The sequence below is a fragment of the Uranotaenia lowii genome, chromosome 2 (assembly GCF_029784155.1).
Source record: "Uranotaenia lowii strain MFRU-FL chromosome 2, ASM2978415v1, whole genome shotgun sequence".
Classification (NCBI taxonomy): domain Eukaryota; kingdom Metazoa; phylum Arthropoda; class Insecta; order Diptera; family Culicidae; genus Uranotaenia; species Uranotaenia lowii.
Window position 1 is genome coordinate 22,257,774 of NC_073692.1, and position 22,153 is coordinate 22,279,926.

The 22,153-nt window shown below is 38.6% G+C and overlaps 1 protein-coding gene across 1 annotated transcript; it reads left to right on the plus strand.

Moving 5' to 3' along the window:
- The first annotated feature begins 434 nt into the window (after window positions 1–434).
- Window positions 435–18,839, plus strand: LOC129741148 (uncharacterized). Its single transcript, XM_055732856.1, has 7 exons — window positions 435–1,703; window positions 1,756–2,165; window positions 5,351–5,464; window positions 6,771–6,901; window positions 11,307–11,435; window positions 17,121–18,205; window positions 18,270–18,839. The coding sequence occupies exons 1-7, from the start codon at window positions 581–583 to the stop codon at window positions 18,689–18,691; spliced, it is 3,414 nt and encodes a 1,137-aa protein (XP_055588831.1). The 5' UTR covers window positions 435–580; the 3' UTR covers window positions 18,692–18,839.
- Window positions 18,840–22,153: the final 3,314 nt, after the last annotated feature.

The window sequence follows — 22,153 nt, forward strand, 5'->3', positions numbered from 1 at the left end:
CAAATTCACAAAAAATGACAAAAATGACATAAAAGACATAAATGGCAAAATGGCAAAAATGACAAAAATGACTCAAACGACGGTTTATTCGATTGGTTTTGGGAGTTGTGATTTTTCAAATTTAATTTTTATTGATTTATTTTAGTTTGTTTTTTGTTCTAGCACGATGAACTTCAAAAAGAATTTTTGTAAATATTTTGCTAAATTTGGACTCTCCGTTCCTAAATAACGATCATTTTTATCTACTTTTAATCGGTTTCAGCTATTCCTCACAAGGTGTCACTGTTTTGTGAGCTGACATCTGTTAGAAAGCAATGAAACTATTCATTTTGACCTACTTTTTTCGAAACATTTCATCTAGTATTAGATAGAGTGAGCTGTTGGCTGATTTGACATCTAGCGGAATGTTGGTAAATTCATCTCGAAAACATTAACGAAATCATAATTCGTCGCGTTTATCAGTGCAGTTTTAAACTGTTGCGTCGATTTAATCGATTATCATCATATCCAGTGATAAAGCATGTGATAACCAGAGGTTAAGTATTTTTCAACCTATTTATTTGGGCTTAAGTCATTCAAAATGAGTGCCCTTGTGCTGTTATTTGTTGTTTTGGTGCTGCTAATTTTTAAATCAATCCATTCGCACTTTCTGCGACGATACACCTTCTGGAAGGAACGCGATGTACCTTTTCTGGAACCCCAATTTCCGGTGGGAAACGTTGGCGATACGTTGAAATCCACCATTCATTTTGCCCACATAACTGATAACCTATACCGGAGGTTGAAACACCACGGGGACTACGCAGGAATTTACTTCTTCCGGGATCCGGTTCTGATGGTTCTGTCCCCTGAGTTTGCGAAAACTGTGTTGGTTAAAGATTTCAACTATTTTGTCGATCGAGGCGTGTATAGCAATGAAAAAGATGATCCATTGTCGGCTAACTTGTTTTTCATGGAAGGTCACCGCTGGCGAAAATTGAGGGCATTGCTAACACCAACGTTCACTTCCGGTAGGCTCAAAGCTATGTTTCACACAATTCTTGCTGTAGGCGAACAGTTCGATCGATATCTGACGGATTATACTGCCGACAAGAGAGAGGTCGAGGTGAAAGACCTTCTAGCAAGGTTTACTACGGACATCATAGGGTCCTGTGCCTTCGGAATTGATTGCAACAGTTTGGAAAATCCTAAATCTCAGTTCCGTGAGATGGGTAAAAGGATGATTAATTTCCCTAAACTGAAAGCTTTGAGGATTTTCTTCGCAATGATGTTTCGGGATAAGGCCCGAAAGTTGGGAATCCGATTCAACGATGCGGACGTTTCCGAATTTTTCATGGGAGTCGTTCGAGATACGATCCGCTATCGGGAGGAGAACAACGTACAGCGCAAAGATTTCATGCAACTTTTAATCGATTTGAAAAACAAAGGTCACATGGAGGGTGACAAACCGGACGAGGAACAAAGTCCATCGGGTTCACCCAGACTAACTTTCGAGGAAATTGCAGCCCAGGCATTCGTGTTTTTCTTTGCCGGGTTTGAAACATCTGCTACGACGATGACTTTCGTGTTGCATCTTTTAGCCTCCCACCAGGATGTACAAGAGAAGGGTCGCAAATGTGTTCTGGAAACGTTGGCTAAACATAATGGCCAGTTTACGTACGATTCTCTGATGGAAATGAACTACATCGATTGTATCATTAACGGTAATTCTCTAGGTTTTTTTTTTATCTTTTAAGTAATTTTTCTTAATTTTAGAAACGTTGAGGATTTACCCACCAGTAGCAACTCTGCACCGCATGACTAACAAACCTTATAAACTTCCCAATGGGGCCATTATTCCGGAGAAAACCGGCATTGTCATACCGAACTTGGCTATCCAAAGAGATCCGGATTACTTTCCAGACCCGTTGGCTTTCCGACCGGAAAGATTCTTCGAAGAATCCAAAGAACAACGCCATCACTTTTGTCACTTGCCGTTTGGAGAGGGGCCTCGCATTTGCATCGGGATGCGCTTTGGATTGTTGCAAACTCGCATGGGCATTGCAATGCTGCTCAGAAGCTATCGGTTTAGCTTTTGTTCGAAATCAATCGATCCTGTTCCGATTGATCCCGTTAATCTGATCCACAGTCCAGCGGGAGAAATTTGGCTCGGGATTGAAAAGATAGCTTAGACAAACTTTGCCCAGTTTTTAAAATTCACCTAATCACCTAATTTCCTTGGTATTACTTTATGAGAAACAAAAATGACATCACCAAATAAAGAGTTTTATTAGACTTTATTATCAATTTTAACGGTTAACATGGACGACCCTTTCTGCCGACCCCTTACACAAATTTTCGCCCATAAAAACTCCTGTATGCCAATTTTCGTTTCAATCCAAAGCATAATAACGTAAATATCGCAAAACAGTAAAATATTAATATGGACGACCATTTCTGCAGAACTCTGAGACCCAGAATTTCATAACTCAAATCGAATTACACGTGTAAAATTTCATCTCAATCTTAAAAACTTACCTCGGCTTCGCCCATGTTTTCCAATGGTTTAACTCATGGTTAAAATTTGTTAAAAATGCGGGATACGCCTTGAGCCAACGTTCCGATTATGTTATTAATTTTGATTTTGTCAATTTGGACAATTTTGTCAGTTTCATAAATTTTGTCAATATTTTTGTCCATTTTGTCAATATGTTTTATCATTTTTGTATTATTATTTTTTTTTCATTTTGTTATTTTTGTAAATTTTGTCATTTGTGTAAATTTTTTTCATTTTGTCGTTTTTTGTAACTTTTATCCTTCTTGTTTGTAATTTTTTTTTTCATTGTCATTTTTTGTCATATATGTAAATTCAGTCAATCTTGTATATTCGTCAATTTTGTCAAATTTTGATATTTTTTCAATATTGACAATTTTGAGAATTTGATTATTTTTTTATAATTTTGTCAAATTTAAATTTTTTCTACTGTTAAAATTGTTATTTTTGTAAATTTTGTCGTTTTTTCCCATTATCACAATTTTGTCGTTTTTACCCATTATCACAATTTTGTCTATTCTCAATTTGAAGGTTTTATCTGGAATCAACGAAGTATGTGAGCTGTTTATTGAAGAGGAAAAAGATTCAAAAATATTTAGAATTTCTATTGATTTATTCGCGAGGCGTTTTCCATTTATGAAAACGTACTTCTGATATGTCTGCTCTTATGTAAGAACTGTTTGCTCATTTTTTAAACATCTTTTTCCGTCGGCTCCTGCTCATACCAGAATATTGCTCAATAATTTATTAAAAACTAATATCAGCAGCTAATTTGCTTTTAATTATATGCATGTTCCCAAATGCTCTAAACTCTACGACAGAGAACTCTACTACGGAGGACTTGGTGGTGGTACTGTTTGGTTATTATCTTTCATTTGTTTCAGCCAAGGTTCCGAAACACGTTCGTTTCACCTAATCGAGTAGCAAGAGATTTCTCCGGCGAAACTTAAGTTTCATTGCTCTTGTTTGCAACATTTCCGTGTGACTGTTTTTAGGCGAGCGGGAATGCCTTTGGCGAATCTTAACTGTTTGTAGCGCTTATGCCGACGAATGCAACAAATATCGGTCGACAAGCGATACATTCGTTGGCGAACTGCGACATTCAAAAAACAACGTGTTGCAGTTCGCTTTCAAACATGAGGGCTTTCGATGGTGTTTTGCGACATTCGAAATACAAGTTGTCGCTCATCCGTGGTGCGTACAATGCCAAGCAATCTTCTGTATTCTGTACTATGTTTTAGCCTCCGTTGAGGGGTGAAATTGTTTGTTGCATTGCAAGTTTCTCGCAACAGCAGAACAGCTATTAACCAATCGACATATAGAGGTAGGTACATATGTGACAAGGATAATACAAAATTATAAAAAAAAGATTTTGATTTTTGAATCTTGATTTTTTACATTGTATTGCGTTTCTTCAATTGACTTAAATTTAAAAAGTGTATAAGAGTTTTAGTTTGAATTAAAATGTATATGAACTTGCTAAATTATGCTGGGTTTGCTGCTCTAGCATTTCATGACAGGCTTTGGTAATCTTGGAATTCAGGAATTTTAGAAGTAAAGAAGTTTAGATAGATTTTTAGGAACTTAGGAAATTAGAATTTGAAATTCATGGATAAAAATGTTCGGAAAAGTTTTTTTTATGGCGTTTAAATAGCTCGGGGAGCTGACGCTGGAAATGAAAATTAGAATAGTTTGGAGAAGAAAATTTAAAGTTTAGAGAAGGCAACGTAGAATAGTAAGCGATCTTGAGACGTTGGTTAGACCATCAAGCACTTCATTATATCCATGGAGTATGTATAAAATGCAGTTCAAGATAATAAACCAACCCCTCCCGATACCAGTTGGAGGAAGGATATGGGCGGGTTCGAGACTGGCCTCTACATACTCCCCACGCATCTATCTACATTGTTTATGAGCGTATTGAAAATATTAAAAATAAACAGGAAGGATCTCACCAAGTTACAGGACACCATCTTCAGCAGCTGATTTATGGTTAGATCCTTGGGCTGGCAACCATGTCATGCGAAAGCCAACGTCTGGGTCCCATGATGTTAGGGGTGTTCGCAGGTCCTACAGTGGAATAGGGGTTTCGGAATCGGATCAGCAGCAGAACTAGAAACGCGTGTTTCTCTTCAGAAAGTCAAACTACAAGTGAAGCATATTTATTCAAGATACATATACAGTGAGCGTCAAATATAGAACTATTTCTCTACACGATGTTGTCTCCACACAGTGGGCCAACACTCCTCCTCAACATCGGGTTACTCCACCTCCTTGACCCCGATGGCTGTTCGAAGCTGTCGAAGTTTCACTGCGCCGAGTGGTTTAGTTAGCAAGTCGGCCTCCATTTGGTCAGTTGGGCAATATTGAATTCTAACCACTCCGCTGGTCACCAGGTCCTTCACGAAGCAGAACTTGGTGTCGATATGCTTCGACTTCCGGCTCGTCCTTTCAGTTGCTGTCAAAGCTATACAGCTCTGATTGTCTTCGTTCACTACCACGGGCAATTGTAATGGTTCGCCGAGGTCAGTCATGAGCATACGTAGCCATTGTAGCTCCTGTAGGCAATCAGCGAGCGCGATATATTCGGCTTCCGTACTCGAAAGTGCCACGCAAGACTGTTTACGACAGCACCAGCCGATTAGACCGCCGTTCAGTTTGAACACGTAGCCGGTATTCGATTTGCGATCAGCCACTTCGCCAGCCCAATCCGCGTCGACAAAACACTCCAGTTTAAGGCCTCCTCCTGAACCGAGATGCAGCTCACAGTTCAAAGTACCTTTCAAGTAACGAAGGATCTTTTTCGCCTCAATCCAGTCGGCCTTCGTTGGTGCGGATACACGTCTTCCCAATATGGATGTGGCGATCGATATATCAGGTCGGGTGTTAACGGCAATGTACAACAGTGCCCCAATCAAACTTTGGTACTGCGTACGATCCAACAGTGTGGCATCCTCCTCCTGCAGCTGTTGTATATAGCCACTAGCCATCGGCACTTTGGATGTATTGGCTTCATCCATGCCGAAACGAACAAGGGTCTTTTCAATATAGGATTTTTGGTTAAGGACTACAAGGACATACCTGTTATCCATACGTCGCACTTGGATCCCGAGAAAACACTTAAGATCTCCAAGTTCAACTGTCTTAAAATTCTTGTTCAGGACTCCCATCAGCGACTGGTATTCTTGTTCGTTGTTGAATAGCGCGATCATGTCATCGACATACAAAAGTACATAGATGCATGCACCTTCGGATTGCTTCGTGTATAAGCAAGGATCCGCTTTCGACCTTTGGAACCCGTCGTCCGCCAAAACACTATCGATCTTCTGGTTCCAAACTCTCGCAGCCTGTTTCAGGCCATAAAGACTGCGCTTAAGACGACATACAGCAGAGGGATCTCCACTCTCGAAACCCGGCGGCTGCCGCATGAAAATCTCTTCTTGCAGCTCGCCGTGGAGATAAGCAGTCTTAGGCTGATGTCATGCTGAAACAACTAGCAACGCAACGCAACGCAACGTTCCAATAAGATTGCGTTGCATTGCATTGGTATGTCATGCTGGCGCGACCTGTCACTTTGAAATTCCCTACAAATCATCACTTCTCTACGTCTGATAATGCTTTGAATCGTCTCCTTTCTTTCCGGAGCCATCAAAAACTCATCAAATCACGACCCGGATTGCAAGAATGCCGAAATTTGAACCGACAAAATTCCTTGTTTTTTTGCCGGAACTAAGAATTCATGAAAATTTTCTCGCCGATTAAGATAGTTTTTAGTTTATTATCACAAGTTCGGACAGATCTTCGTACTATTGTGCTTAAAACCCGGAATCACTGCTCAAAATCGAGAAAAAACAATGTTCCTATTGGATTTCCTACTAGTCGCGCTACTAAACACATTGGCATCAGATTGGTCGCGCTACACAAAGCGACCAGTATGACAGGTCTGCGCGATTTCCATGGAGATCAAATGAGAGCTGGTTAGTCGTGTGAACGTTGCGTTGTAGGTTGCGTTGCTAGTTGCTTCAGCATGACATCAGCCTTAATGTCCACATGTCTTGCCATCATCCGACGTTTCATTGCCACAGTCAGCGCTGCCCGAAATGTGGTTTGCTTTACAACCGGAGCAAATACTTGGTCGTAATCGCAACCGTATTTCTGCAGATAACCCTGCGCCACAAGCCTCGCTTTGAAGCGCACCACCTGACCAGTTTCATCCTCCTTACGTTTGAATACCCAGCGGGAACCAATTGCTTTCCGGCCGGGGGGTAACTGCGTCAGAACCCAGGTGTCGTTCTCTGCTAATGATGCCATTTCTTCAGCCATGGCTGCACGCCACTGCTTACTGTCGGGACTGGCAATCGCTTCTCCGTAAGTCTTCGGTTCCGTTGTCGAATTGGCCACTAATCCAACCAAATCATGGTAACGTTCCGGTGGCACACCTATGTTGGATCTAGTGGATCGTCGAACTTCGACCGGCTCCTCCTCAATGTCGACAAACTCCGAAGATTCGTCAAATCCGAAGAACTCCTGTGATGTTTCACTATCGTTATCACTTTCATTGCAAACGACCGATCGAGTAACACTTTTTTCATTTTCAATGTTCACTTTATCGTTTTGATTGTTCACTTCAACGATCGGACGTTTGATCATAGGCACTGATAGTTCATTTTCTTCATCACTTTTTATGTCCACTTTCTTTTTAAACACTGTTCCGCTTTGCGGGATTTCTTCAGCCTTTTTGGCTAACACTGTTTCCTCCTTCACCGCCTCCGGTTCAGCGTCATACTCTTCGTCGATCTCCATGAAACGCACGTCTCGGCTCAGCACAATTTTGCCGGTAGCAGGGTCGAGGAATCTGTAGGCCTTGTTCTCGGAAGAATATCCGACGAACATCATCTGCACAGATTTTGCTTGGAACTTCTTCCTCTTTTGGGGGGGAATCCACACGAAAGCACTGCAGCCGAACACTTTGAGATGCTTCATATCTGGTTTCAGGCCACTCCAGATTTCAAACGGGGTTTTATCGATGGCAACAGACGGTGTTCTGTTCTGGATGTATGCAGCTGTATTGATCGCTTCAGGCCAAAACTTTCGGGGTAACTTGGCATCCAGCAGCATACACAGGCCCATCTCGTTCAGCGTTCGATTTCTTCTTTCGGCCACTCCATTCTGCTGGGGGGCATAACCAGCAGTAAACTCGACCTTGATCCCCTCTTCGGCATAAAATTTGCGCAAGCTTTTACTTGAGTACTCGCCTCCTCTGTCGGAGCGAATCACTTTCGGCTTTCTTCCCAGCTGATTCTCAACGAATCGCACATACTCACGGATTTTCACTTCTACTTCCGATTTTTCTTTCAAGAAGTAAACGACGGTATATCCAGTGATACCACATTTAAATCGGTATTTTTGAACCCAAAAAAATCTTTTTTCGGTATGGAAATCCGAAAAATCGGTATAAAAATCGGTATTTTAAGATGATTGAAAATTTTTCGGTAGTGATTCTGAAGTCTGTTATTTAATACTTTTTCTAATAAATGCCTTAGGTGGAAGTCGTGACACCATGAAAATAAATTAAAAAGTAGCCTGATATGGTGTTAGAAATATGGTAATCCTATCTGAAAAAGTAAACCAATGATAGGCATTCAAAGCTTTTGCCTAGTAGTACGGAGAGGATCGCCTAAACTTTGCATTTGAATTGTGGTCAGTTTTCTCGACTTGTAAAATTTAAACTCCAGATGAACGACAGCGTCGATTGGTTATATTTCGGCTACAGTAGATATAAGATAAAGAAACGGAAGTTCAAACGAAATATTATGAAAATTAAAAAATATGCGATTTTTCTATGACCGGACACTAAATTGTTGTCTATGACCAGACAAAAAAAATATTCAAAATTATAGATGATTTTAACTTAAATCTTTCAATTTATGTCTATAGCACCCTCAAATGGTTAACAGAAAAGAAGGATTCAATAACGAAACTATGTCGGTCTTTTGAGAAACTTTAAATTTTGCTGTCCGGTCATAGACAATTTTTCTTTAGTTTTTTCAAACAAATGTTTCATTCTGGTTTGTCAAAAAAACTGTTATGACCGGCTTCATATAACGTTCATTATTGGAAAACACACATTCACAAGACCTGTGCAAGTGATTTCAGTCATTTTACTACGTTTTTGTGCCATTGGTGACAACTTTGGTGAAGTAATTCGTAGTGTCCGGTCATAGACAACACTTTTGGAAATGAGTGAAAACTAACATGAAATGATTTCTCTTACCACATGAATATATTGTAAATTTTTATAGTTAACTGATCATAGTATTAATACTCTTCAAATCAGTAGAAGAACCAATATTTACAAAAATCTATTTTTGAAGTTATAGCATAAAAACCTTAAGTGTCCGGTAGTAGACAATTTCCCCCTATAGTATTTTGTGAGCTCGGTTTTTTTTTTGTTTTGATACATTTTTATTCGTTTTTAAGAGTTCTTAGAAGGTTTTTACTGTTCTTCCCTTCTATTATAATTTTTATAATTACTGCATTGATGCCAAAAAAATGTATGAGTGCAAGTGCATAAAAGCGAATTTCGAGAAAAAACGCTTTTAAGCAGTTGTGTTTGGCAATTTTCCATTCGTTTTAAAACATTTTGTATTTTTCTTCCGAACATAAAGGTATGAAAATAAATTTCTAAAAATCTGAAGAAATCACGAAACATAGTTTGAAACATGTAAAATCGTTCTGCATTATTAACTCATGGATCATTTGCACTTATATTCTTTTGGCTCTGTGGACCCTAATAAAAAAATCGCATATTGAAAAGTTTTTGTGGAATTCTTTATCAAAAAAAATCCTGAAGCTTCCTTGTAATATTCTCAATCATAAAATAATTTTCATGTTTTCGATTAACACATGATTCCTTATAGGTGTAATCCTTGGGTGTACAATTTGTTTATGTTTTCAAAATTCTGAAAACTCATACATCTTCAACCTCATTAGATTAATTTCCGCTGGCTATCTTGGCGCAATTATAAATAACTATCATAGAACCTGTTATTGAAAACGACAGTTTCCCAAGATTTTCAATGGAAGAATTACCTCCAAATTCCAAAGGATAGTTAATACTTTCGACCATCAAAAACAAAATGCTTCTTTCCTTTAAAATTTGAGAGTTTTGACTGAAATATTGAAAAACGTGCACTTATCATAAAAGCTTCAAGTGTTTCTTACTTAGCTAACGCCAAATAGTATCATTTGGTCGTCTTCAAATTAACAGAAACCCAATATTTTCGATAGTCTTGCTTATACTGAAATAAATTTTACATTTTGTATCAAAATCTCAAAAATCGGTATGAAATCGGTATGTTTTGCCAAAAATCGGTATTCGGTATATACCGATTCTTGGATAAAAATTTGCCCAAAAATCGGTATGAATACCGAAAAATCGGTAGGTGTGGCATCTATGGGTATATCTACTATGATCATCGATCATGGTCATGTAGTACTTCGTTCCACCCGGCGACTGCACCATCGGACCGCAAACATCACTATGCACTAAGTCGAGTAATTCTCTAGACTTTTTCTCGGATTTGGAGGGGAACGGAGGGCGAGACATTTTTCCCTCAACACAGCACTGGCAAGTAACACGTATGCCGCACGATTTCACTTCCATGCCCGTAGCGAGATTCTTCCGCTGTATTTCACCGAGAACTTCCGGATCTCTGTGGCCTAGCCGCCGGTGCCATGTGTGCACACACTTCGATGTGTGTCGCTTCTCCTTCACGGCCAAGGAACACTCACTTATCAGATTCATTCGATAGAGGCCTCGAATCTTTTCAGCCGTGGCAACCGTTTTGTTGCTGCACACTAACTTGCATTTTCGGTCGTCAAACATTGCTTGGACCCCTTTACTAGCAAGTTTCCCGATAGAAATAAGGCTACTTTCCAACTCCGGAGCGAAAATAACATCCGTCAGGATGATAGGAACACTTTCCCCAAGTTCGTTTACACACACGATTCGGCAATCTCCGATGCCTTCTACACGGAGCGGTTTTCCGTCAGCTGACGCTATTCCCGGACGCACACTTGTGTCCAACTTCACGAACGCGCTCTTACTGTTCGAAACATGCGACGTTGCACCTGAATCTAGGAGCCACGCACCCGCACCGTAATCTCCACAACGAACCATAAACGTAATCGAACCACTTGGTTCGCTTTCGCGCACTGTTTTCGCTCTTTCTTTCCGATTCTTCTTCGCCTTATTTTCTTCGCCTCTATTTTCTGCAAGTTGGGCTTTGCAATTTTGCTTCTTGTGCCCCGGTGCACCACAAGAATAACACACAAGCGATCGGCGCTGCTGATTGGAGCGCACCTTCAGCGCTTGCTCATCCACCCCCGATTTCATCTGCTTTTCGGCCTCATCGATGAGTTTGAGCTTCACCAGCTCCATGGTCAACTCATCATCCTTGCGCGCTTCCAACGCTGTTGTTAGCGAGTTGAAAGATTCCGGCAAATTGCGCAAAATCAAAATCACTTTCAAAAGTTCTGGCAACTCCAGACCCGAACTCTCCAGACGAGCATACTGACGTTCGATGCCCGCGAGAAAACTCTCCATATTATCACCAACTTTATAGCTTTGGTTGGTAATTTGTTTTAGCAGTGCAGCCTTCTGCCCAAACGTCGCTTTGGTATGGTGCTACTTCAGCGCTTCCCATGTTGCTCGCGCCGTCTCTTTCTCGCGAATCAAACTGAACTGGCTCTCTTCCACTAACAACTGCAGAGTAGCCAACGCTCTCTCGTCACCTTCCCGCCAAGCGTCCGTTATGGGGGCTGGTGCTACGCCCGGTTCGATGAATTTCCAAAGTTGGTCTCGCCGAAGCAAAGCTTGTACCGAAAACGACCACGACGGGTAATTCGAATTATTTAGTCTTGCGACACGAGCCCACTCCATTTCGCCGAAAGTTCTCGAAAAACACTTCCGTTTTTAACACACGACTTTCGCGAAAAAATAACAATGCGAACCGACGCACAAAATGACTTCTGGTTTCCGAAAAAACGCAACTGATCCGTCCTCACTTTAACAGGGACCGCAACCTGGGCCCATAACCTGTTCGCAGGTCCTACAGTGGAATAGGGGTTTCGGAATCGGATCAGCAGCAGAACTAGAAACGCGTGTTTCTCTTCAGAAAGTCAAACTACAAGTGAAGCATATTTATTCAAGATACATATACAGTGAGCGTCAAATATAGAACTATTTCTCTACACGATGTTGTCTCCACACAGTGGGCCAACAAGGGGATGGCTTGAAGGTTCGCTCAACGTCATCATGAGACCAAATGATACATGAAAAGAAAACAGAAAAAAAAGAAAGAGAAAAAAAAGAGAAAAAAAAGAAAAAAAAAGAGTTTTAGTTCATATCATCTATCAATATGTAAGAAGAAGCCTAGCTTAAACTTATAATAAACCAAGATCAAATTAATAGTAGAAGTAAGCTACATTGTTCCTGTCATATCATAGAACCATACTATTTTATCAAAATATGGATGTGAGAGCCTGTTTTGCTTTTTGAAGCAAGCCTATTTAAAAACCAATAAAAATTCTAGCTCAAATTAATAGTAGAAGTAAACTACCTTATTCCTATCACAACATCTCAAAATCATGCGAATTCACCAAAATATGGATATAACAGCCTATCTTACCGTTTGAGCATCGCCCTACCCTACTTGCCTCACATAGTTGAATGCCTACTTTGGAATGAGATTTAAAAATTTCCAAGACTGTTTGCTTTGAACTATAATACTATCAAAATAACTCAGGAGGAAGATCCGTTTCACAAACCTTGAACCACAAAATATCATTTCCATTCAATTAGCCCCCAGTGATTGAAAAAAGCTAGATTTAAGAATAAGCCATCGTAATTCATAAACCGCAAATACACATCCACTGGAGCATTGGGGAGGAATATGGTATTTGAATATGTTAACCTACTCCTTTCTAACTTTCCAACTATTTGAATATATCTGAAGAAAAAAAAAATTAAAATAAAAAATAAAAAAATGTAAAAAAAAAATCCACCTCCGGATGATCTAAAAAATAGAAAAGAACATTAAAAAAAATAGAAAAGAACATTAAAATGACAAAGAAAGGTCAAACAATCATTTCTGATCGGACCAGATTGACCATGTGATTGAGCTTTAGTTAAAGCCGTGGGACCGGCATCTAGGGGTACCGTTTCACTTATGGTCGGAAGTGATCCGTTGATGCCTATAACAACGCTGAATTGTGATACTCTCACTATTCTATATTTAATGTTGTTATACGTCAAGGTATACCCATTTATATCAAAGTGATATAAATGAGCACTCAATCACGCCCACGGATGGATAAAAATGTTCGGAAAAGTTGGTTATAAATAATGGTTATAAATAATTTCTTGATTGATTTATAAACTGCACACTTACCTAAATGCCGGATTCTGATCTTCCCATCGTCTGAAATATACTGGGCATTGATTCCGAAAATGCTCCTTTCGTGACGGGTGGCAGAATCTATTTTTAAATGTATAGTTTGCTCCTTGAATTCTTCCCGCATAATAGTTCCGATGTGATCTGCTGCCTTCTTGAGGAATAATTTTACCGAATCCGGTGAAAATCTTAAATTTGCTGCTTCCCAGGTAGGTTTAATTAACAAGACCGTTGCTTCCCACTATACGAAATTAAACGGCATGTTATTTTCGGTAAAATATAACAAGGTTCCTTTGAGGACGTCGTATTTATCAAAATTCACCGAAAATTTAGCTGAAGGAGTTAATTTAACTTTTTTTGCAGTAGGTTGGCAATCGGCCGACTCCAAACCCAGCTCTTAAGCCACACATCTGTGACAGCTCAAAATATGCCGCTTAAAATTATTGGCCATATACTTAGTGGGTGCATATGCGCATAATTTGTCGCCCGATAACCCAACATCGCACAAACACTGGTAGGTACTTTTTTCCACCGTTTTCGTCCTCGATCTCCCGCACGACCCGGCGTATGCGATCCGTAAGCGAACGATTCATTTTGATCCTTCGGAGGCAAATATTTCACTGTCGATAAATGTGTCGATAGATTCGCAAGCGAACAACCCGCCCGAAAAATTGTCCAATGTCAGTTCGTCTAATAGGATGTGTATACAAAAGAGAGTTGTTGCGTAAGCATACCCACGTATTCTGTATGGTCGAGAGAGGCTCCTGCTCTTCCTTGAACAAGCCAATCCTCGGTTCTCTGTGATGATACATGTGATGAAATGTCGCGCAACATATTCTCGCTCACACAGTATTAGAAGGGATTCGTAATACTATCTGAGGGAGCTTTGAAAAAAGCGCATGGAGAGCAGCATTCATGAACGAGTTTCGGAACCTTGGTTTCAGCAAGTGACAGTTCGGATTGCATTCCTTCATCGTCTTTGCTAGACACAACAACCGAACCATCGCACAGGTTTTTCAATGCGAACAAAAAGCTTTTATCGAGAAAAGGGAACGAAAAAACCATCCCGAGAGCTTAAAACTCAAAGCTCGAGAGGATTGAGTAGTAGTTGTCTGGTTTGTTTCAATCAGACCCCTGCAATAAAACACGATTTGTCTATCTGTCGTGTGACCAACATCTATTTGCTAAGTGTTAGTGAATCTCGTTTTTAAGCTTTTTTTCCTCAAGTTTAAGCTTTTTCTGCCTTGATAGCATTGGAGATGAAAGCTTAAATCTGAGAAAAAAAAGCTTAAATCTGAGGAATAAAAGCTTAAATCTGACAAAAAAAAAAGCTTTTTCTCTCCTGTCGTTTCCTGAGCATGGACGCCATGTGAGATGATGAGCCTTTCTCAGAGCAATCTGTGCTTACGTTTCAAGCGTAGACGATGGATGGGATTTTCAATCGCTATCAAAGTATACGATGTGAGAATCAAGTCACCCTGATTGACACATTTAACTTCGGGCTTAGGGAAGAATGCCACAATGTGGTAAATTCCTGGCAAAAAAAAAAAAAAAAAAAAAAAAAAAAAAAAAAAAAAAAAAAAAAAAAAAAATTAACTTCGGGATTGTATCTCTTGATGCAATCCAATTCATTTTTCTATGAAACGGGGCTTTAGCCCCAAATTTTGAATCCGGTTCGGCGAAAAGCTGAACTGGAATACTAACCAAGCCAAACAAACCGTTTCAAAATTGTTCCATGTTAGTTGATTTTGGCAATAATGTATGTCGAAGGCTCTTCCCTCGTTTACTCACGGCATTACGCCTATCGTGCCTATGACGTCATGACAAATATGACGTCAAATTTTTGATTGTCTTGATTAGTGATATTGATATTTTAAAACTTTCTAATTACATTTTAAGAGAAATAAAAAAATGTCTAACTACAAACCAAACTAAGCCTATTTAAAACTCAATTTATAGGCTTCCAAACATAGAAAACAGTTTTCAGATATTTTAACTTCAGACTTAATGATGATTATCTGCAAAAATTTCATGTCGATCAAAGTTACCCCGATATTCAAAGTTCCCACTGTTTGCGAAGACAAAACCAGATGAAATAAAATGAAACAAAATAACACGATGATGACGACAATATGATCGGTACTGCACCGGTCATGAATAACGTTTTCGTTTGCTGTAATTATGTTTCTTAATTTATGTTCTCTTTACACTTTAATCTATTTGCTCGTAAACACCCGTTTCTGTACACGCCTACGTTTGTATAAAGTCTGCTTCATTTAATATTGGAACAAATTCTTTTGCTCATTGTGGCGCTCCTAGTGGACGAATTTCGAAACTTTTTTCACCCACGTGTCGGGAAATTCATTACCTTTCACCATGTATTTATGTCATAACACCAAACGATAGCATTTTGTAAACAACCGCCATGGAAGCCGAACGGAGAGATCAAATTGTGCACAGTTTTCTTGAAAATCCATTGTTGTCGGCATCGAAGCTAGCTAAACAACTTAAAATGCCCAGAAATACCGTATGGCGTGTTATCAAGCAGTAAAAGGAAACATTGACGACGGCTCGGAAGCCGCATTCGAAGCGTCGGAGTGGAACTGTCGACCGGAAACTGCGTGGGAAAGTCATCAAGGCCGTCAAGAGGAATCCCAATCTTTCAGACCGCGATTTGGCCAATAAGTTCCAGGCCGCTCACAGTACGGTGCGACGAATTCGTCTCCGGGAAGGAATAAGGTCATTCCGAGCCAGCAAACAGCCAAATCGGACGCTGAAGCAGAACAATGTGGCCAGAATCCGTGCTCGAAAGCTGTACGACCGAGTGCTGACCAAGTTCGACGGATGTAAAGTCTGCTTCATTTAATATTGGAACACAAACAATTGCGTGTAGTTCAGTCATTTATTAACGAATTCATAATTTGTTTTTCATACAAATGTAGCATTTTCTTTACTCTTTCATAAAAAAAATTAAAAAAATTATTCATTGCTGTTTCGAAGAAATTCTCGTACTCGTACTCGTAAGAAAACTGTGCACAATTTGATCTCTCCGTTGGGCTTCCATGGCGGTTGTTTACAAAATGCCATCGTTTGGTGTTATGACATAAATACATGGTGAAAGGTAATGAATTTCCCGACACGTGGGTGAAAAAAGTTTCCAAATCCGTCCACTAGGAGCGCCACAATGAGCAAAAGAATTTGTTCCAATATTAAATGAAGCAGACTTTATTATTAACTTTCACCTTACATAGCAGACGAAGCAGAGAGAGTACATCGATTCTTTTCGGTCCCCTTTTTTTTTAAATTTAAATAGAAAGTAACTTCAAACCGAACGCACGTCAATTATTTGACTTTTTTTACAAAATCATCTGAAATCGGGTCTAACGTTGGTGCAACACAAGAGCAATCGAATTGTACAATGAATATAGTTCTCATTAACATACACCGAAAATGGTGGGGTTCAGGCAACTAATCCGGCTCAAAGGACCATTTTTTTTAGTTCTGACTCTAAAGGAAGAGGAGCATAATTTTTCTTGTAAGAACTAAACTCACACCTCTATACTCATTAATTGTTTAAGCCGGTCACCACCCACCGGCTGGCTTTGTTGATAAACAAAACCGAAACCATGACCTTGACTGACTAAATGAATTCGCTCGCACACCATTCGCCGACGCGTGAATCTCGAACCGGCCCGATCTCGAAACGAGCACGTGACTGATCGGCTCAGCTTAGCAGCACTCGACCGACGTCGGGAAGCCGAACACAAACACGATCTCAATATATATGTTTGAGCTGCATTTGAACCGAACGCTACGGAAGTTGGTAGTGGTAACTGGACTGGACTGGAATCGTGATTTTTTTTATTGAATGACCCAATCGAGCTAGTTTTTATTGAATCATTATGAATGTAGGTATAGAGAAGCTAAACTCTCAGCCTGAGCTGAGCGTTAATAATGTGGATTCTTTTCAAGAGTCATTATTCGTCATTACCCGGTACTACAAACGGGTAGAAATCGTAGCAGCTTTATTCCGCACTATCAAACTCGGGTCGAAAGTGTAGTCGAGCGAAAAACTAAACTCTGATACCTAGTTAGGATATCATTTCTGGTTGTGATCTGTAACAACGCAGTAAGATGTGGATTTACTTGCTGATAACAGTTATCTCGCTGGCGGTTTGGTTTGTGCGGAATAAGTACGGCTTCTGGAAACGTCATGGAGTGCCCTACATCCAGCCGCGATTCCCGTTTGGAAACATCCAAGGCGTAGGCCGTCGGATGCATTCCTCACAGCTGATGACCAGGTATTACAATCAAATGAAAGGAAAGCACCCGTATGGAGGAATTTTCTTCTTCACTAATCCGGTGGCTCTGGCTTTGGATTTGGAGTTTGTCAAAGACGTTTTGGTACGGGATTTTCAGTACTTTCATGATCGTGGCGTTTACTACAACGAAAAGGACGATCCCATTTCTGGGCACCTGTTTAACATTGAAGGCACCAAGTGGACCAATCTCCGCAGGAAGTTGATTCCGACCTTCTCTTCCGGTAAAATGAAGATGATGTGTCCTACGATCGTGGAGGTGGGGGAACGTTTCGGTGAATGCGTAACCCGATGTATCGCTCAGGACGAGGAAATCGAAATGAAAGATCTGCTGGCCAGATTTACAACCGATGTGATCGGGTCCTGTGCCTTCGGAATCGATTGTAATAGTTTAAACGACCCGGATGTGGAGTTCCGGCGTGTGGGTAAAAAAGTGTTCGAACTTCCCCCGGGTCGTCTGCTGAAGTTTTTTTTCATGGGAACCTTCAAAGATTTCTCGCGACGAATCCACATCAAGGGAACTGCCGATGATGTTTCCGAGTTCTTCTTCAAGGTCGTTCGCGAAACGATCGAATATCGAGAGAAGAACAATGTGCAGCGTAATGATTTCATGAATCTGCTGATGCAGCTGAAGGACAAGGGTGAGCTGGACGACGACTCGGGGGAACTGGTGGGCACCCTCAGCTTCAATGAGGTCGTTGCGCAAGCGTTCGTGTTTTTCTTGGGTGGTTTTGAAACTTCCAGTACGACCATGTCTTACTGCTTGTACGAGCTATCGTTACATGAAGATATTCAAGAACGTGCCAGGCAGTGCGTGCGAGATGCCGTCAAGAAACATGGCGGCATGAACTACGACGCCGTGATGGATATGGATTATATCGAACAGTGTGTCAATGGTGAGTTTTCTTTCTGTGAAATTAAAAAAAAAACTTTTAATAATCCATTCATTTCATTCTACAGAATCCCTGCGCAAATACCCGCCGGGAGCGAATCTGATCCGAAGTGTAACGAAGGATTATCAGGTGCCCAACTCCAAAGTAATCTTCACCAAAGGTATGAGCGTTATGATACCGGTCTACGCCATCCACCACGATCCGGAATACTACCCAGAGCCGGAGAAGTTCGATCCGGACCGATTTTCCCAAGAAAATTGTGCCAATCGGAAGCCGTTCACATTTATGCCATTTGGCGAAGGGCCCAGGATCTGTATTGCGGCCCGGTTTGGACTGCTGGAGACCAAGATTGGGCTGGCAACGTTGCTGATGAATTTTAAGTTTTCGCGGTGCTCAAAATCTGTTGTGCCGCTGGTAATTTCTTCCAAACATGCGGTGCTAACACCTAGTGGAGGCTTGTGGTTGAAGGTGGAAAAGTTGGAACAATAAGTGATATAGTCTGTTTAGGAAGGTAGTTTGATTTATTAACACGAAAGAATGTGATTTTTAAATTATGCAGATATGTTCATACAAACACGGTGTATTTAACTGAAATTTTAAATGAATAAAAATGATTTATCTTCATATAAGAATTTTACATCTATGAGTCGTGGAATTTTTTTTCTGGCATAGGAATGATTTCGTAATTAATTTTGAACTGCGCAAGTAGATTCCTGGATGAGAAACACAGAAAGTAATTGTTTTTCTGAAGTTTGTGTTTCTTTGTATATTTAAAATATGTTGTTTTCTGGGGCCGCATATGAAAAAAAATGAATCATCGGGGCTCCCCGTGAAAAATTAGCCCGGAACCCCCCGCATGGTTTAATCCAGCCATATCTTTAAGATACTCTATGTTCTAACTGCTTCATGGACTCTTAACTTGATTTGTCATTTTCAAGCACTCCAGTTTGAATTTCTTAAATTTATACCATTTAAAAAAAATTTTCCTTAAAACGATTATAGAATTAAAAAATGTTATTTATTAAATTCTGTTTATGTTGTAACTTAAATAATGATTCAATATTATTCTATTTATGTCCTGTTTATCATTTTTTTAAAGTGATTAAATGTTAAAATCTCAATTTTGAAATACATTGTAGAAGCTGGGCTTTGTTTTTGTGTTCCATATTCTAAAACACTAATCTAGAAAAAAGAAATAAACTGTATTCACAATTCTGATTTTACGAATACTGCATTTCGTTCTCGATTTACATATTTTTGACTGTCTTGAATTGATGTTATGAAAGATATAAATTATCAAAAATCACTATACTCAGTACCTACACATTTTTATCATAATCACACTTCAAGTTTTCATTTTATGAACAAAATAAAGTAAAGTCCAATTATGTAACACCAAATTTTCTGATTTGTGTGGCATGTCAAAAACTAGTGAAAAATGTGTCCAAAAATGAAAATCATTAATCGAATAGAATCAGAAGAAGAATGTACATTTAAATCAAAGATTTAAAAGATTCGAGTTCGGAACGCCAAATTGCCTCGTGGAACAAATTTTTATTTTAATAATCATGAAATGATCTTTCTAAAGGACACAAATTTAACCGAGAAGGCTGATAAACTAAAATAAAATTGAATCTTAATTTTCGAATAAATTTACCAAATTGTATTAAATATATTCTTTTGAATTTCAATTAAATTAGAAGAATTTTATATTCGAACTGATAGAAATTCTTGAAATATTTATAATAAATTTGAATTTGTTTTTCAACTCTGAACTCTGTTGAAAAAACAAAATCTTCTTGGGAGCCTATAAATCTAAATTTTTACCAAAAAATACTTTGTTTTTGCTTTTGTCCTGTCCAGAGCCCAATAGCTCAATTGACGCCGAAATAAGGGCTTAAATACGCTTGAAAATTTTAAACGTTTTACTGTTTACAAATTATACATTTTTTTTTTAATCTATGAAAAGTTGACAAAATGATTCGAAGTTGCAACTTTAAAGCTCCATTCCAATGCGCAACTTTAATATAGGTAGGTATTTGCTTTTTGCTTTAAATATTGATATCAAAACTTGGATTTTTTTTTTAAATGTATCAGCTTCGAATCTGACCATTCAAGAGCCACCCATTTCCCAACCACTACTTTCTCGTTAATGACAAATTAAACATGTTTAGCTTCAAATATAAGAAGTTATTATTGTCAACTTAACTCAAAAATTACCTTTTATATTTAAAACTGAAAAAAGTAAATTTAGAAAAGAATTTTATCTCTGATTCTGGTCACTTGCACTGTTGAAATAAAATTAACTGTATTCTTTATTTTATCAAATAAAATTCAGTCATCATCTATGTATTTATTTTGGAAAAATTCTTTTAAAATTCAAACGAATTTTTTTTTTTCCTATCGATAATACACATTTCAAATCGTGAATAATTTTTTATTCAAATTTCAGATTCAACATATGAATTTTCATTCAACCCTGAAATTAAAAATTAAGAAAAGAAATGTCAACTTATGAGATTAATAATAATAACAATTTATATCATTTTGATGTAATCTTAATCTTAATCCTAATTTATTTTTTAATTCAGTTTAATTTTTTTTAAATGGAATTTTATATTTTATGTATTTTATTTCTGTGCACTGATTCTTATGTCCGAAGCTTTAAAATTTGGTTTTAATCGAAATTTTATTTGGCATTTGTTTTCCTGATGTTTTGAAAACATTGACTTTACATTTCTAGTTCAGAATAAAGATCATCAATTTCAATCATTTATTTAAAACATACCAGAAATAACATTGATTTGAAACTTTGATTCTAATTTATTTTTAATTTTATCAGTAATTTTTTTAATTTTTTCGAGTTTGTCTGATGGACATGAGTAAATTTGAATTTCGAAACACCACCCCCCCCCCCCCTCCCCCCTCCCCCAGTGCCGGTTTCTTCGCACGGACTTGCTGAACGTTAGATAAAAAGTATGAAAAACAGGAAATCAATGAAAATGAATCTCTTAACATGAAAATTCTAGTATTATTTAGTTTTTAGTCTTATCTTTTTCCAGATTCAATTTATTGATATTCCTTATCTGACTTTTTTCAATGAAAACTGATTCTGTGTTTTAAACGTTTAATCTTTATTCTGATTTTTTTTTTCAATCGATTTTTGTACTTATACCACTTTGAGAGACTGGAATGAAACATTTGTTACATTTAGATTAACAATTTGATAACAATTTATTCCAATGAGAATCATATTTATATACAGTTCAATTCAGAACTTTCATTTTCGAGCAATTTCTAAACTCTTCCGCAATATGTCTAGTTGAAGACAGTATACTGAACACATCTCCAGTTCTGTTAATTTAAAATGTTTAGCATGCTCTGGGATAGCATTTGAAAAAAAAAATCGAATCCTAGGTGCCCCCGGGGAAAATTGATCCGGGCTTTCCGATAGCTTAATCCCGCCCTGTTTATAACGGACATTATAAACAAAAAGCAATTCTAATTTGGCTTTACCGGTCTTGGATGTAGATCAAACAACGATTGTTTTTAAAAATTCCCGACGTTTCGACCAGTTTTTTTTCCAAGGGAATTTGCTGTCTGTTGGCTAAGTAATCACACCTTGCCGTTGGGCGAAGACAAAATCGACAAAAAATAGACAGCAAATTCCCTTGAAAAAGCCCATCAACGCTGGTTGAAACGTCGAGTGTTTCAAAAATAATCGTTGTTTGATCCAAATTCAAATTGCTATATTTTTTCCGGTCTCCCGCATTTTGCGGGTTGAGAAAATCAAGATCTTGGTCATGAATTTCAAAATTTTCAGCCCAAAATCTGAACAAAAATGGTGAGAACCGATTTCGAAAAAAAATTCGAAAGAAAATAAGAATATGAGACAAAACACCTCAATTTTCTTTTTTTTTAACGAAACAAATCAGTCAGCATATTCTGTAA

Bases quoted from the DNA above. Each gene is read 5' to 3' on its own strand.
- LOC129741148 (XM_055732856.1), top strand. From the start codon at position 581: ATGAGTGCCCTTGTGCTGTTATTTGTTGTTTTGGTGCTGCTAATTTTT. The intron at 6,902-11,306 runs GTAAGTCTTCGG...TAACAACTGCAG, and splicing joins GGACTGGCAATCGCTTCTCC to AGTAGCCAACGCTCTCTCGT. The intron at 18,206-18,269 runs GTGAGTTTTCTT...TTCATTCTACAG, and splicing joins TATCGAACAGTGTGTCAATG to AATCCCTGCGCAAATACCCG.